This window comes from Mastomys coucha, unplaced genomic scaffold, assembly GCF_008632895.1.
Source record: "Mastomys coucha isolate ucsf_1 unplaced genomic scaffold, UCSF_Mcou_1 pScaffold1, whole genome shotgun sequence".
Classification (NCBI taxonomy): domain Eukaryota; kingdom Metazoa; phylum Chordata; class Mammalia; order Rodentia; family Muridae; genus Mastomys; species Mastomys coucha.
Genome location: NW_022196891.1, coordinates 54,438,525 through 54,453,614, shown reverse-complemented (window position 1 = coordinate 54,453,614; position 15,090 = coordinate 54,438,525). Strand labels below are relative to the sequence as shown.

Sequence of the window (15,090 nt, the reverse complement as noted above, 5' to 3'; positions counted from 1 at the left end):
GTGTGTGTGTGTGTGTGTGTGTGTGTGTGTGTGTGTGAGAGAGAGAGAGAGAGAGAGAGAGAGAGAGAGAGAGAGAGAGAAAAGCCATGAAGTAGCTTTTGTGCAAAGTGTACTTGTAGTGATCATAAAAGATTTCTTCTGAGCATATAAAATTTGGACACATGGAACAGAAATTGCTTTAACTCTGTATTTACAGATGCTTTTAAATAAATTTCTAGGTGGCAATTATTGGTCTTGGAGTTGTACATACAATAGATAACTAGAAAAGTTAGGTTATAAATCTTTACTTCACATGCCTATTACTTCTGCTTATTATGATTGCCGTCAAATGTATCATTTTTATTAATTTTAGTCATGCTATGTGTTTGTAAATATTAGTATACCTTTATTATGAGTGAAATCCTTGCCTTTCAGTTAATTCTTTATGAATATTATTTTAAAACCTATAAGTCTAATGCCAGTTCCAAATACATCTTTACTTACACATCTGTCATAGTTAACATAAGTTTCCTTTGTTTTATTTAATTCAATTTGGTTTTCCAACCTTAGCCTTCTATAGCTGCTTCCTTTTTCCTGCAGTTGAGAAATAAAGGGGTCACCCAAATCCAGTCTTTTCCAGTTCTCCCATCAGGTAGACATATTTAGATGTTTATCCTACTCTTTGTTTGACATGGTCTTATTAGGTTAAATATGTGTGTAACTATAAAACTATGCATGCCTCTTAACTTCTGGTGTCTTTGGAGTCTGGTCTCATTCTACTTGTTTGCTATTCATTGCCCCAATACAAGCACCTACATATAGAGACACAGAAGTTCAGGGAACAAATACAGATGTCCTTCAGCAAGCCAACAACGTGGACCCAGTGTATCATAGGAGAAGGAGACAGACATTTTTTAAACGTTGTTTCCGTGCTGTTTAATACATCTGTAAGTTCTGGCTATCCAGTTGTTCAGTTTCTCTCATTCCTTTTTCTTTTCCTCACTTCCACTCCCTCTCTCCTTCTCTTCTCCCCCTTTTTCTTTGTCTTTATCTTACTGTACCTAAAAAGAAGGTTAAATCTGATGTTTAAGTAATAATTTTAAAACAATACTACAGTGTTACCTCTTGCCCACCCCTGCCCCTGTCCTCCGATTAAGGGGGTAATTTTTCTGTAATTCATGTTTGCCGACAAGTAGAGCTGGTGAGAACGAGGATACTACGACTTACTTAGCGAGGAAATGTAAATCTGTATACATCATTGAATTGACTTCTGCTTAGATAATTTTCAATTGTCTACCTCTTTTTAATGAAAGGAAAGTTTAGCATGTATAATAAATACATTTGTTTGGATGCCATAAGAGAAGAAGCTGAGTTGCTGAGTGAGCATACAGACATGAATCCTATGCTTTGCTGTGCAGGGCTGAGCCCTGGATGTAAGGATGTCATGGAGTGTGAGTTGGTTTGGTGTTTTGAGATAGAAACTCACTCTGTAGCACTGACTGGCTTGGAACCTATTGTGTAGCTCAGGTTGGCCTCTAACAGAGTCCTCCTTCAGCCTCCCAAGTGTAGGATTATAGCTGTGAGACACCAAATGCAGCTAGTAAATCTTAGCTTCAGGATTAGAGCTCTTTCCTGACTGTAGATGGCTACCATCTCCATCTATGAATAATAAAATACTTACTGAACTCTTTGAGAAGAACTAAGAGCAAAATTTTCAGGTACAGCTTGTACTGAGTTGAGGATTAAATAGAAACTTTGATATTTGCTAACAGTTACCAGTCATGAAAACATACTATGCCCAATGAAGATTCCAAGGGGGAGAAAAGAACTTGAATCTGCTTTTAAAGTAATAAAGGATGAAAGACATCAAGACTTTGTGTCAGAGAGTCTTTCAAACTATGATTTTTTTCTCTGCAGATTTCAAATCAAATTTCTGTCCAGAAAAGATTCAAGAGAAATTGTTCGTGCTGTTAGACTCTAGTACGTCACTTTAAACAATAATGTTCAGATATGCTTATTAGTTTGACACAATGCTAAGTTGATAAAACTTCAAAAACTATACTTGTTCATTATTCTACTCAAAACTCCATGGTTTTCATTTCACCTATCAGACAAAGTTAAAATCCCTACTGTGAAACTTTGGCATTCCCCCCTGACATTCCACTGCTCATTTCAGTGGGACCTCAAAATCTGCTTCTCCTCTCAACAGAGTTCAGAGAAATTGTGCTCAAGACACTGTTAGGTACTGTATTGGGTACAAAGAACTGTAAGGCAGAACTGCTGAAGACACAGTGTTGCTGGGAAGGAAGTATGAATTCTGAAGAAGTGAGAACAATGATAATTCAAGACAACTGTGGCCAAAAAAAGACAGTACCTAGTTGTGAAATTATTTATTCAGGTGAAAATTGCTTTGGGCCTTTGAAGAGGTGAGAATTCATTTCTCATGAATGCCAAATGGAGAGGATTTAATATGAATCTCCAAAGGATCAAATAGATATTTATTAAAAATAGTAGATTTTCCTTGTATGAAAACTGTGCCATGCAGAATATTAAATTATACTCAGGTCCAGTGAATAAACCGACTTAAAAAGAATGGGGCTTGTGTAGAGAAGTAATGAAAGATACTCAAGAATACTGGAAAAATTAGTGTAACAAGCTAATGAGTGACTGACTGACAATTTTATCCTGAAAGTTGTTGAAAAGAATTAAAAGTACTTGAGGGGGAAAAAAAAGTTGTGTGTTCAAACCATATGTTTGCTTTTTTAGATAGGATCTCATGTAGCCTAGGCTAGGCTTACACCATTGATCTTCCTGCTATTAACTCTCAGGCACTGGATTTTAATGTGTGTACTACCATGCCCAGGTCAAAATAAACTTTTAAGAAGAAAGATCTAAAATTAGTACTATGAAAAAAAAGAGAGTAAAAACAGTTAAGCCAGTGTAAACACTTTTACAGTAAGCCAGTATGCAACGAGTGTTTCTGTTCTAATTCTCAGCCCTCACACTGTAATTATTGTTTTGATTACTTATCAATAAAAGTAGATTATGAGGAGCTGAAGTGATGACTCAGCAGTTAAGAGTACTTATTGTTCTTGCAGAGGACCTGAGTTCGATTTCCAGTGCCCATACGGTGATTCACAGCATCTATAACTCTAGACCCAGGTGATCTGATGCCCTCATCTGACCTCCATGGGAACCAAGTATACACATGGTGCAAAGACATACATGCAGGAAAAACACTCAATTATAAAATAAAATGAGTAACTCTGATAAAAACTTTTTTTAAAGTAGATTTTAAAAGCCCCTAATAGGGTTTTTAAAATATGTATTATTAGTGTATGAAGATCTATATGTATATGCATGTATACTATAAGGGCAGAGAAAGTTTCAGGAATTGATTTGCTCCATTGGAGTACTGAGGTTACAGATGTGTGCCACTACATCTCACTTTTTGCCCTAGTACTCATTAAAAAAATGGTGCCTCTAGTACTCAAACTCGGGCCATCAGGCGTACACAGTGAGTACATTTACCTGCTCAACTTTCTTAGCGGCCTATAAATGGCTCTAGGAGGAAGACTCGGTCACCTCCATCTTCCCACCAACTTGTAAACTTAAATCCAGGTGAATATTTGCAAAGCTTGAGTTAAAAGCAGAGATGGAAAAAGTGAGGAGCTATTATGTTAGCAAAACAGGTGGAAAATCAGAATAAAATGGTCAGGATAATGGTAATGCTAACAGAAATGAAGTTGAGACAAGGAGCAATCATTCCTTGAGGTACACATACAAACATGCGGGAAAAATAGTCATACACAATAAATAAAAATAAATATTTTTTATTAAAAGAGAAAGGAAACTCACCCTTTTTCAAAGGTGGGGTTTATACAAAGTTTTGGGTGAAAGGGATAGCGAGTCATTGATTTTTCAACAGAAGAGAGTACCTGAGAGAACATCTTTGTGGGCTTATGGTTGAGGATCCAGTTAAAGTGCAGGGTTAATGTTTTGGCAGTGGAAACCAGAAACCAACAATGAATGCATGCTGAAATTCAACAACCCAGAAATGAGAGAAATGAGGAGATGACAGCTCTTGTTCAACTTTGGGGGCATTTGTTACACCCTGTCATGTGTCACAGTTAGTTTGTGCCTGTGTACACTATTTAATATCTAATACTCTCCTGCTTCCTGTAGGATGGGGGTCTTTTTTTAGTACAGCACTGTCTCAAGACAGCACTGAAGATAAGTTTTATAAAATGTTTTGACTGAAACAATATTGTCTAAAATTGTTGAAATTGCTCTTGTCAGATAATCCATTTTCCTCTCTTATTTTTCTGTTGTTTTACAATTTCTATAACATCAACATTCTGGAGACTGAGGCAGAAAACAAATTTGAAGCCATGCTGGCTACATATTGAGACTGTCTCAAAAAATAATAATAACAACAATAAAGCAAACAACCAACCCAAACAAAACAAAACCTGTGGGATTTTACTGACATTGTAAGTTCGGCTTATTGTGATATTGTAGCTAGTTGTAATACAGCCTGTTATATTAAAAAAAAAGATAAAAAGTAATAAGCTAAGTGTTTAATTTACTATTTTAGAAAAAAAGAACAAATCACTCCAGAGAAATTTTGAAGAAGATGATGATGAGACAGATAATAATGAACTGAAAAATACAAATACATAAGGTAGAATCAATAAAGCCAAGAATTGTTGTCTTAAAAATCTAAAGAAAATAGATTGAAACGACAAAATTTGATCAAAATAGGAGGTACAAACAGTTAAAACTGAAGAAGGAACTATTACAGAAAATTAAAAACTTAATTAAAAGTTGGAGATTATGGGCTGGAAAGATGGCTCAGTGGTTTAGAGCAAGAATAATTGTGAGCTATTGTTAAAGTTCTTTGAGTTATATTCCGCTCTTGTAGAGCGCCTGAGTCCAGTTTAGCACCAGCATCTGGTGGCTCACAATCATCCGTAATTTCAACTCCAGGGGATCTGATGTTACTGTCCTCCATGACAGTATAAATACTCATATACAGATACACATACATGTACATAACTAAAGACAGAATATTTTTTAAACTGGAGACTATCATTAAAAAAACTTTACAAGTATATTCTTGAAAATGTAGACAATGTAAACAACCTGCAACATTTGTGAACTATGTTGAGACCCAAGCGTGCTGATTGAATTGTATGGCATCTCACCAGTTGTTGGTTACTTCGGATTTTTAATCTTTTGTTTAGGGAATTTGTTTGAGGAAGGGGAGTGAGGGGAACAAATGCTCTTTCAAAAAAGTTCCTGATGGGATGCGTAAGTAGAAAACTAAAATTAAAAATAATAAACTGGGCAGATATCTAAAGAAAATGAAATTTGAATTAGAAACTATCAAAAATTAAACATAATTAACTTATATTTAAGTGTACTTAATAAAATTTGGGACTTTGTGGATTTTTAAATGAATGGTATATATATACACCAAAGCCTTCAAAGATTTTTATACTTGACCTTCCATGAAGCTTATTCATCACAATCTCAATTATGGCTGATCATTCAAGTTAATGAATGTTTTAAGCTGATTGTTAAACTTGTCCAGATGGTAAAATCAATTCCATTTTATAATGGGAAAACTAAAAATTAAAGTTATTTCCATTTGGAAAGCTGAAAATTTACCTTTTATTTTTATAATAAGATGGTAGTCCTGTATAATTCAACTGAATAAAATCCTAAATATATATGCCTATTAAAGAGGTTAAGGGATATCCAGACTCAATATTTGTAACCATTTTTAGTTCTTTAGTTAAAAGTTACTTATTTATTATCTTTTACTCTATTTTAATAAAAGTAATTATGGATAGAAATATAAGAAACATTTAAAATTGATGTGACTACTCATTTTGTTTGTAATGTAGAACAGACCATTACTGAAACTGGGAATGTAAGAGCTTAGCTGCAGAACATTAGTATAGCTGCCAGTATGTTTGTTTTGCTCAATGAGGGAAAACTAGAGAACGTACAGTCAAGCAGTATGAACTTAGAGATGTATATGAAGTAGGTAGGCCTACTTTTATAGAAGTGGTTGAAGGTCACCTACAATTTGTTAAGAGGGTAAAAACTTTTTTTTTTTTTTTGGATATTTTCTTTATTTTGGATATAACATTTCAAATGTTAACCCCTTTCCCAGTCCTCCCTCCCCCCAGAAACACCCTATATCATCTCCCCTCTCCCCCTGCTTCTATGAGGGAGTTCCCCCACCTACCTACCCACTCCCACCTCCCTGCCCTCACATTCCCCTACACTGGGGCATCAAGCATTCACAGGACCAAGGGCCTCTCCTATTGATGCCCTACAAGGCCATCCTCTGCTACATATGTGGCTGGAGACGTGGGTCCCTTCATGTGTACTCTTTGGTTGGTGGTTTAGTTCCTGGGAGCTCTGGGGGTGGGGGCGGTCTGGTTGGTTGATATTGTTGTTCTTTCTGTGGGGTTGCAAACCCCTTCAGGTCCTTCAGTCCTTTCTCTATTCCTCCATTGGGGTCCTTGTGCTCAGTCTAATGGTTGGCTGTGCGTATCTACCTCTATACCTCTATATTTGTCAGACTCTGGCAGAGCCTCTCAGGAGACAGCTATATCAGGCTCCTGTCAGCATACACTTCTTGGCATCCACAGTAGTGTCTGGGTTTGGTGACTGTATATGGGATAGATCCCCAGGTGGAACAGTCTCTGGATGGTCTTTCCTTCAGTCTCTGTTCCACACTTTGCCTCCTCATTTGCTCCCGTGAGTGTTTTGTTCCCCTTCTAAGAAGTACCGAAGCACCCACATTTTGGTCTTCCTTCTTGAGCTTCATGTGGTCTGTGAATTGTATCTTGAGTAGTCCGAGCTTTTGGGCATCCAAAATAAGTGGTATGCATCCAATTATCAGTGAGTGCATAGCACGTGTGTTCTTTTGTGATTGGGTTATCTCACTCAGGATGGTATTTTCTAGTTCCATCCATTTGCCTAAGAATTTCATGAAGTCATTGTTTTTAATACCTGAGTAGTACTCCATTGTGTAAATGTGCAACATAAGGAAAGACACTAGAGAATGAGTGTGACCTGTTTCCACAGATCGTCAGACTCAGGCAGATTGTTGGCAGAGAAGGAATGTGTAAAGAAGGCATTTGACCTTTTTTCCCCCTAAATGCCTGATTGTGTAAAGATCTGTAGTAAAGTAATTCCATCGAAAAAGCAGTGTTTGGGGGAAATTACTTATAATTGTGGACAGGATAATATTGTGTTCCCATCTGGGAACAGTTGATGGTACTAACTAGGAGATAGATCCCTGTCACAATCTGCATTTTTAAAAGCCCTAGGTTAGGATGTTAATGGATGGCTAAAATGATGCTGATTAGCATTTCAAAGACAGCCCATACTGACTGAATGTAAAGGGGATAAACCAACATTATTGTGCCCCCCCCCCCCCGTTTCTGTTACTTCAGTAACACTTCAGTAGTTACTTATCTTATAGTTCAGTATCTTACCTTTGGTTTTATACCGGGCTGTGTGCACGTTTTATTCTCACAAGTGATTGTTTCATGTTTATATTAAAGGTCTATATATTTGTGTCATTTGTATTCATATTCTCTCTCACTTTTCTTTCTTTCTACACCATTTCTCTTCCATGCCCCCCCTCTTTTGTGGGATGGGGTTCTTTTTATATTGCTTAGGCTGACCTCAAACTTTTAGGCTAAAGTGATCTTCCTGCTTCAGCCTCCCTAATAGCTGGATTTTTTTCTTTTTAGTACGCTATTCTATTAAAGTTATATATGAGGGAGAACTAAACTGTTCTTAAAATGCCTTGACATAATGAAAATCTATTGTAATTATCACATGAATGCAGAAATCACTTTCAATAACTCTAACTGTATACCTCCAGTTACATTACTGAGTCATTTATGACATAGTGTACATACCTTAGAGCACATCTATAAATAAGGTGGTACACATTACTATGAAGCTTACTAATAAGAAGTAGAAATTAGTAAATCAGTCTCAGAAACGCCTAAGACAGGACAAATACAGTGCCACACACCTATACCCGAGCATCTTGTGAATGTGAGGTGAGCTTGTGCAAGACCTTGTCTCTGACAAATAAAAATGAAGAAACAACAGCAACCAAGGAGAGTAGGCTAGAGGAGTCTAGGGGCTGTCTGTAGAAAGCTGGAGGCTAATGTTGACAGCATCTATAACCCACCAAAAATGTGATACTAGAAAATTCTTATAGTTAGATTGAAATGCTCAAAATGGTCATTTGGAGCTGAACAATACTATTAGTTATTTAGAGATTATTCTTTGCAAGGCCTTGATTAACTTAGACTCCTAGAATTTGTGGAGGTAGTTATCATATATTGAAGATTTCTTTAATAATGTTCAAGGGCATAGTATCTTCTTGAAAGCTTTTCCCCCTTGTGTTTTAAGATAAGAAATAAGTTTCAGATAGTCTTACTTAATTCTTTTTGTCATTGTTAAACTTTGTTATTAAGTGGCATGCCTTCCTCCTTTGCCCCGGTGCCTCAGCTCTGTGTATTTTGACTTGGAGAATCTTACTAGCATCAGCATTCCAGGGCTGTGTCTTCCTTGATAGACTTGTTTGGAGTAAATGCTTAGAATGTATGCCTTAGTTTTAAAATAAAAGAATTGTGAACATACTGTTAAAATTATTTTAGTTATTTTTAGGAACAAATAAGAAAACTAGAGTTTCTATAGTTATAGTTTCTCCCTCCGTTATAGCCCTATTATGTAAACCCACAGAGAACAAAGTAACATGCCTGGTGGTTAAAAGCACAGGCTCTAAATGCAGACTGCGTGGGTTCTAATCCTCATTTTGCCTCTTGCCTGCTGGGCAGACATGGGCAGAGTACTAGAACATCTTGTTTTAGTGTCTGTAAAATGGGGAGGATAATTCCAGTTCCAAAAAATTATTGTCTGGATTAAAGATGTAATTCATTTAAAACACTTCTCTGAAATAAGGCATAATAAAAGATAGCTTGGTATTGCAGCATCATTTTTTATTTATTTTTTTTTAATTTTTTTGTCAAATTGCCTGGTTATTATCACTAAGAACTAGAGATACCCTTTGCATTGGAAACTTAAGTTAAAGCCCCAGCCTCTTAAGACGTCCAGAGTCTTCCCATTGTGGGCTTTTTGTACAGTAAAAAGCTATCTACTTCTTAACCCAAGAGAGAGGAACCAGAACACAGATGCAATCCGATGGAAACAAAACTACCCAGCAGTGTCAGTAGTTCATTGTCTAACATCTGGTCTCAGCTGCAATTGAGACTGCCCCGTCACCAGTGTCCTCTACCTGCCTCTCACAGTACCACCTCTCAGACATTCTCCATGATTCTTTCCATCCTGCAACATTAGTGCCACAAAAACATTGTGCAAGACTTACACATTAGCAAGTTCAGCTGTCAGCTTGAGATGTAGCTGTGACTCCTCTGAACCACAACTCTATGTTCTGACCCTCAAAAAATACTTCCTAGAAGATTGCACCTCAGTCATGATAGTCTCCTATTAATCACAGCTGATTTTCAACCACCTCTAACTAGCATCAATTGCCCCAGTATAGCAAAGATTTCACTTTAGTGTTGCTAGTCTTTTGCTGATCACAGCCAACTTTCTGTCTCAGTTGACCAAAAACCTAAACTTCTTAGTACAAAAAATCATACAAAGAGCTCTGAGTCTTTAGTCCTCTAAACTTTACTAGCCTGGCCTCTGTCATCTGCATCGCATAGGTGCACACTCATGAAGAGCAGGGCCTGCCAGGGACTGAGTGACCCAGCAAGCTGCCAGTCAGCCTCCTGAGTCTGCTGTCTTCTTTCTAAGTTAACGTTGGTCTTTAGGGGCTCAAACCTTGTGAAAAATAAAACTTGTGGTCATTGAAGCAATTATTTTATACTATGAGAATAATTGTGTTGTAGAGGGGTGAGAAATTAGTATAAAGTACTATACTGACTCCTTTCACTGGTTCAGTTTCTTTACCTCTTCAGGAACAATTGAATTACAAGTGTTGTTTGTTTTATCATATGGAGATAAAAGTATAGTAATTAATTATATTTACTGGGTTTTGAAATCTAGTTGCTTACTTTAGCCAGTACAATTTCAAATAGTTAAACCCTTGAAATATATTTGCCTAATGAGTTCATAAGCCTGAAACTAAAATTAGATGTTGGGAAGAAAGTGAGGAAATGAGTTTCAATTTTTTCATTAACCAGAACACTGCATATTAGGGAAACTGTTTCATTCTGTCATTTTAACTTAGCTAATTAAACTTATTTTTCTCCCAGTTTGGTTTCTATCATTTATCCAGAGATTAAAATATTTGCATCTTTGAACCTTTATAGATAATTATCAGAGAAAATATGAGATTTTTCTCCTGCCTTACCAGCTCCTCTCCCCACCTCCCTTATCCCCCAACTTTAGAATCACCTAACTTGGATACATCACTCTTAAAGTCATGTCTTGACATCTAAAGGTCTTACTGTGTGGTGTATTCCAGCAGATTGATTTGCTTAAATTCCTTTGTGCCATTCCCATGAATCTGAGTTAATTATACTGCCATCTTTTAGAGATGTATGTTAGAAGTCACGTGTGCCTAATTCTGAAAATGACTTCGTACATTAAGACTCATTTATCCTCTGATGGTTAGAGAGAAGCTGAGACACAGTTATTGGTCATAAATTTAAAATACAGCAATACCATGGAACTGTCTTCTGCTGCGGGCATATAAGCTGCGGTACCAACTTCTCAGTCGTTAGGAATATTGTAATTTGGCTAATATCTTAATGGTCAGGATGCCACAGGAGATGAAAAGAAGACCTGTATCCAGCATGCAACAATGATAGGGTAAGCACTTCCAGTTGGCTTTTCTTAGGCAGCATTGATTGCGTGCATTACTGGGTCTATGTAAAACGGTGTCCTTTTAACACTAGCCGAATTCAAATTTAAGTAATTTTTTTTCTGCTGCAGATTAGAGTAATACAGAGAGATTTTCTGTAAGTGAGAGGAGGCAATGGATGCCTGTTAATAGCCTAAAAGTAACTAACGAGGGTGTGCAGTCAGACGATTGATTGAATGAATAGCTGCAGTCCTGTGTGTTTCTTCCTCGCTCGCTCTCTGCAAGCTGGAGAGAGGGAGGGGGATGAGCAAGGCAGGGAGGGAGCACGAGAAAAATGCTTTCTCTTAAGTGGAAGTAGCACGGATCCCAGGGGCCAGGAGGCCAGAAATGGAAGTTTAAACTGCGTCTATCTTTTAAAGGCAGAACAGCAGGATTCAAAATGTCAGTCTCCGGAGTCATGGTTTACTCTTTATTTTTTAAGATCTGGAAGATAACACAGAATACTTTTTTTAGGATGTGTTTTTTTTCTTGTCCATGTTGAGATTATCTAATGTTATCTGAGAAGCTGGATTCCTATCTGTCTGTCAGTTCAAGTGGAGATGGGAAGCAGTTGTGACAAAGGTATAATATGTATAGATATCTGTGTGTGCATGTATATATGTGTATATCTGTGTATCACTATGAAAAAAAATTTAAAATGTAGCATGAGTATGTATAGCTATTAAATTAGAGCTCACATCATTTACAGATTCTTAATCTTGTTGGTCATTTGAACAGATTTATGATTTCAGAGTAAAATGTGGGTAAGGTCATATAGCCAGAACAAGGAGAAGCTGGTCTATTTTTATATCTGCATAGGCATGTATATTCTTTTATCCTGCAGCACCTTTCAGTCTTCTCATAGCTTTTGCTACAGTCTCGTGAATCATCTCAATAGAACCAAACTTTGACCTTTGTTCAGACAGTGTCAGATCATGTATAACACTAGTATTTCTGGTTCACAAGAGTATAAGAAATTTCTGATTCACTTAACTTCTAAATAGCTGATAGAGAAGTAGAGCCATATGGTACAAGTGAACCTGAAACCTTAACTATATTATAGCTTAGAAGAATTACTTCTTATATATCCACACATGAAACACAAGTTGTCTCTCAGTATAGATTCTTAACTCTGACCAAATTTCTTTGTCTTTCTAGGTCAAACCTCACAAAAATACCTAAAGCACATTGAGATAAAAATGTACTGGACCTTTAAAAAAAATACAGCTTTTTTTTGTGTGTATATGTGTGAAAAACCAGTAATTGTATACTTTAGGGAAAGTCTGAAATTTTGGATCCTTGAAGTTTCTTTTTCCTCCACTTTTCCAGAGGTGCCAGCAGAAAGGTCCCCCCGCAGACGGAGCATCTCAGGGACCAGCACATCAGAGAAACCCAACTCCATGGACACTGCGAATACCTCTCCTTTTAAAGTACCAGTAAGTGTTGCTTTCCCCTAAAAAGAAATATTTTATTTTTCTTTTGAGAGTTAAAATAATCCAAATATTTTGTTCCTCAAGAAAAGGTAAAGATCAGAAGTATAAATTTATTTTGATTAACTGTATATTATGTCTAGTATAAGGTCTGTTAGATTTTAAGAAATATTCTTGCATTGGAATTATTTAAAAAAATAACTAAGTGCCTTAAGTATAAATTTTTCTGAACTACTAGACTACAAATCTTTGCAGATGTCATTTAATTATTAGGTAAAAATATATTAATATCAAGTACAAAAGTTTGCCAAAAGCATACTGAAATGGGAAAACCATAGAGGAACAGGATAGCTTACCACTAGATGTAGCATTTCTATCTCACTGTAAAACTCACATTTTTCTACTTTATTATTATTTGTGTGTGTGTATATTCATGCATGCATTTGCTGTGATGCATGTATGGAGGTCAGAGGTAAAACTCTTTGGAGTCTATTCTCTCCTACTTCTGTATGGATTCCAAGAATTGAACTCAGGTCAGTGGGCTTTGTGCCTTAACCTCCTGAACCATGGCAGCTTCAAATAACTCAGATTTTAAGCCATCTTTTCTCTTTGAGTATTGAGTAAGAAGTGTACCTACTTTGTAAACATATTAAAATTTGTAGTGTTATAAAGGGCGCATTTGAAGAGAATTGCTTTAAGAGATTGGTTGTTATTTTAAGCATAATGAAAATCAGTATAAATCAGAAATAAACTTTTTTATTTGAAGTGAGGGTACTATTTTCCCTCTTAATGAGACCAAACTGATATGTTCTTATCCTAATACTTCTAAGTTGAGATGTCCTTTTAAATAGAACTTTTTTTCAGATGTATGATGAGTGTTAACACAAGTAGACATTTCATTTCTGTGAGTCCTGAAGAACAATATGATTACCTCATCTACATTAAAAGTGGGCAGAGTTTGGATGTCCGTTTCTGTAAGAACCTTTCAAAATTTTATAGATTTGTATAGACCGTGAGTGCTAGATTAATATTGTAATCAGAATCTGGCAGCTATTTAAGAGCATTAGATTTTATGTCTTATTAAATTTCTTAGTTCTGTAGGCACAGCTATATATGTTTTGGTTTTTATGAACAAAAAAAAAAATCATTCTTTCGCCTCCTATTAGTAGTTATGCTGATTGAATCTTGTCAACTTGACATATCTAGGAGGGGAATATTAATTGAGAAAATGCCTTCATAAGACTGGACTTTTGGCAAGTTGCTGGAATATACTCTTGCTTAGTAGTTGATTTTGAGGTCCCAACCCATTATTGGTAGTGTCATGCCCCAGCTGGTAATACTGGTGTGTACAAGAGAGCAGACTGAACAAGCCAGTAAGCAGCATCCCTCCATGGCCTCTCCATCAGTTCCTGCCCTCATCTTCCCCTGTGATTGGAGTATTATGTGGGACTGTAAGCTGAAATAAACTCTTTAATCCCCAGGTTGCTTTTGATCATGGTTCTTTATCACAGCATTAGAAACCCCACTGAGCCAGTAAACTCTGAAGGATATGATCATACATCAGTGTATACTATATAGAAGTTCACAGTGACATTAGTGACCCTAAATTAAGAAAAAGTATGAGATTTTTTCCCCATTAATTATTCACTTGAAAGATGAAGATTTTTTGCTATTTTTTCAAGGGGTAACTGGGTATATTATATATCAGTTCACAATATTTAAAACTACTCATGGACAGAGTTCAGTGTTAAACTTGACCAGATTGAGTCCCAATCCAAGATTTTCACACTTTGTGCAGCTAGAACCAAATGGTGATTTCTTACATATTTCTTAAAGTACACAAATGAAAATATCCCTCTGCATTGTGGTAACAATAGAGAATATCCTAAATTATGTGTGAAGTTTTATTTTAAGGCTTTGTAAATTTTAATTAAGAACTGCAGTTTTTACTTATTTAAATAATAAGTAATGTTAGAGTTATCTTAATAAGACTATTCTTAGGTAGACATTTTGAAGCAACAAAAAGGAAGTACTTAAGACCAAGCACTACTCCTCACCAGCAAAATCAGTCTCAAAGCTATGTATTTCTAGAATGTAATTTCTAGAATTTCTACTCACAGCCCTAGATATTATTCTAGCATTAACGGTCAGAACAGAACCCAATTTTTCATCAACTCTCTAAAAGAAAAAAAAACAAGTATGTAACACGTTTGAGTAGCTCTGGAGCATGCCATCATATCTCAGAGTAGGATATTATACAGAGGTGGACACTAAGAACAGTGATTCTGAATCATTAAGACAAGAAATGAAATTATAGCCGGGTGGTGGTGGTGCACACCTCTAATCCCAGCACTTGGGAGGCAGAGGCAGGTGGATCTCTGAGTTCGAGGCCAGCCTGGTCTACAGAGTGAGTTCCAGGACAGCCAGGGCTATACAGAGAAACTATGTCTCGAAAAACCAAAAGAGAGAGAGAGAGAGAGAGAGAGAGAGAGAGAGAGAGAGAGAGAGAGAGAGAGAGAAGAAATGAAATTATACTTGTTTTATTTTCTAAATTAGAACTGGGTATATCATTTGAGAATGCTTTAAATCTTGAAGATAAAGGATCTTTATAAAGTTTACTTTTTAGAAAGGTCTCTTTCATGCTACATAAATAACACTTGTATTTTTGACAATTTCATGCATGTATCTAATATATTTTGATCATTTTCATTTCTCATCTTCCTCTTTGAGTTTGTTTGTGCCTTTGTTCCTCATTTAACAATG

General features: G+C 36.3%; 1 protein-coding gene across 6 annotated transcripts in view; it reads left to right on the top strand.

The window, feature by feature from the left end:
• The window catches only part of Rasal2 (RAS protein activator like 2), a 281,212-nt gene that overhangs the window by 169,492 nt on the left and 96,630 nt on the right, over nt 1–15,090 (top strand). For 5 of the 6 annotated variants that reach the window (XM_031386087.1, XM_031386077.1, XM_031386114.1 and 2 more), the window contains one exon: nt 12,227–12,333. In XM_031386087.1, the coding sequence (XP_031241947.1) occupies nt 12,227–12,333 (107 nt within the window). Of the gene's footprint in view, nt 1–11,391; nt 11,480–12,226; nt 12,334–15,090 lie in introns of those variants that run through there. The other variant, XM_031386106.1, reaches the window with a different exon arrangement.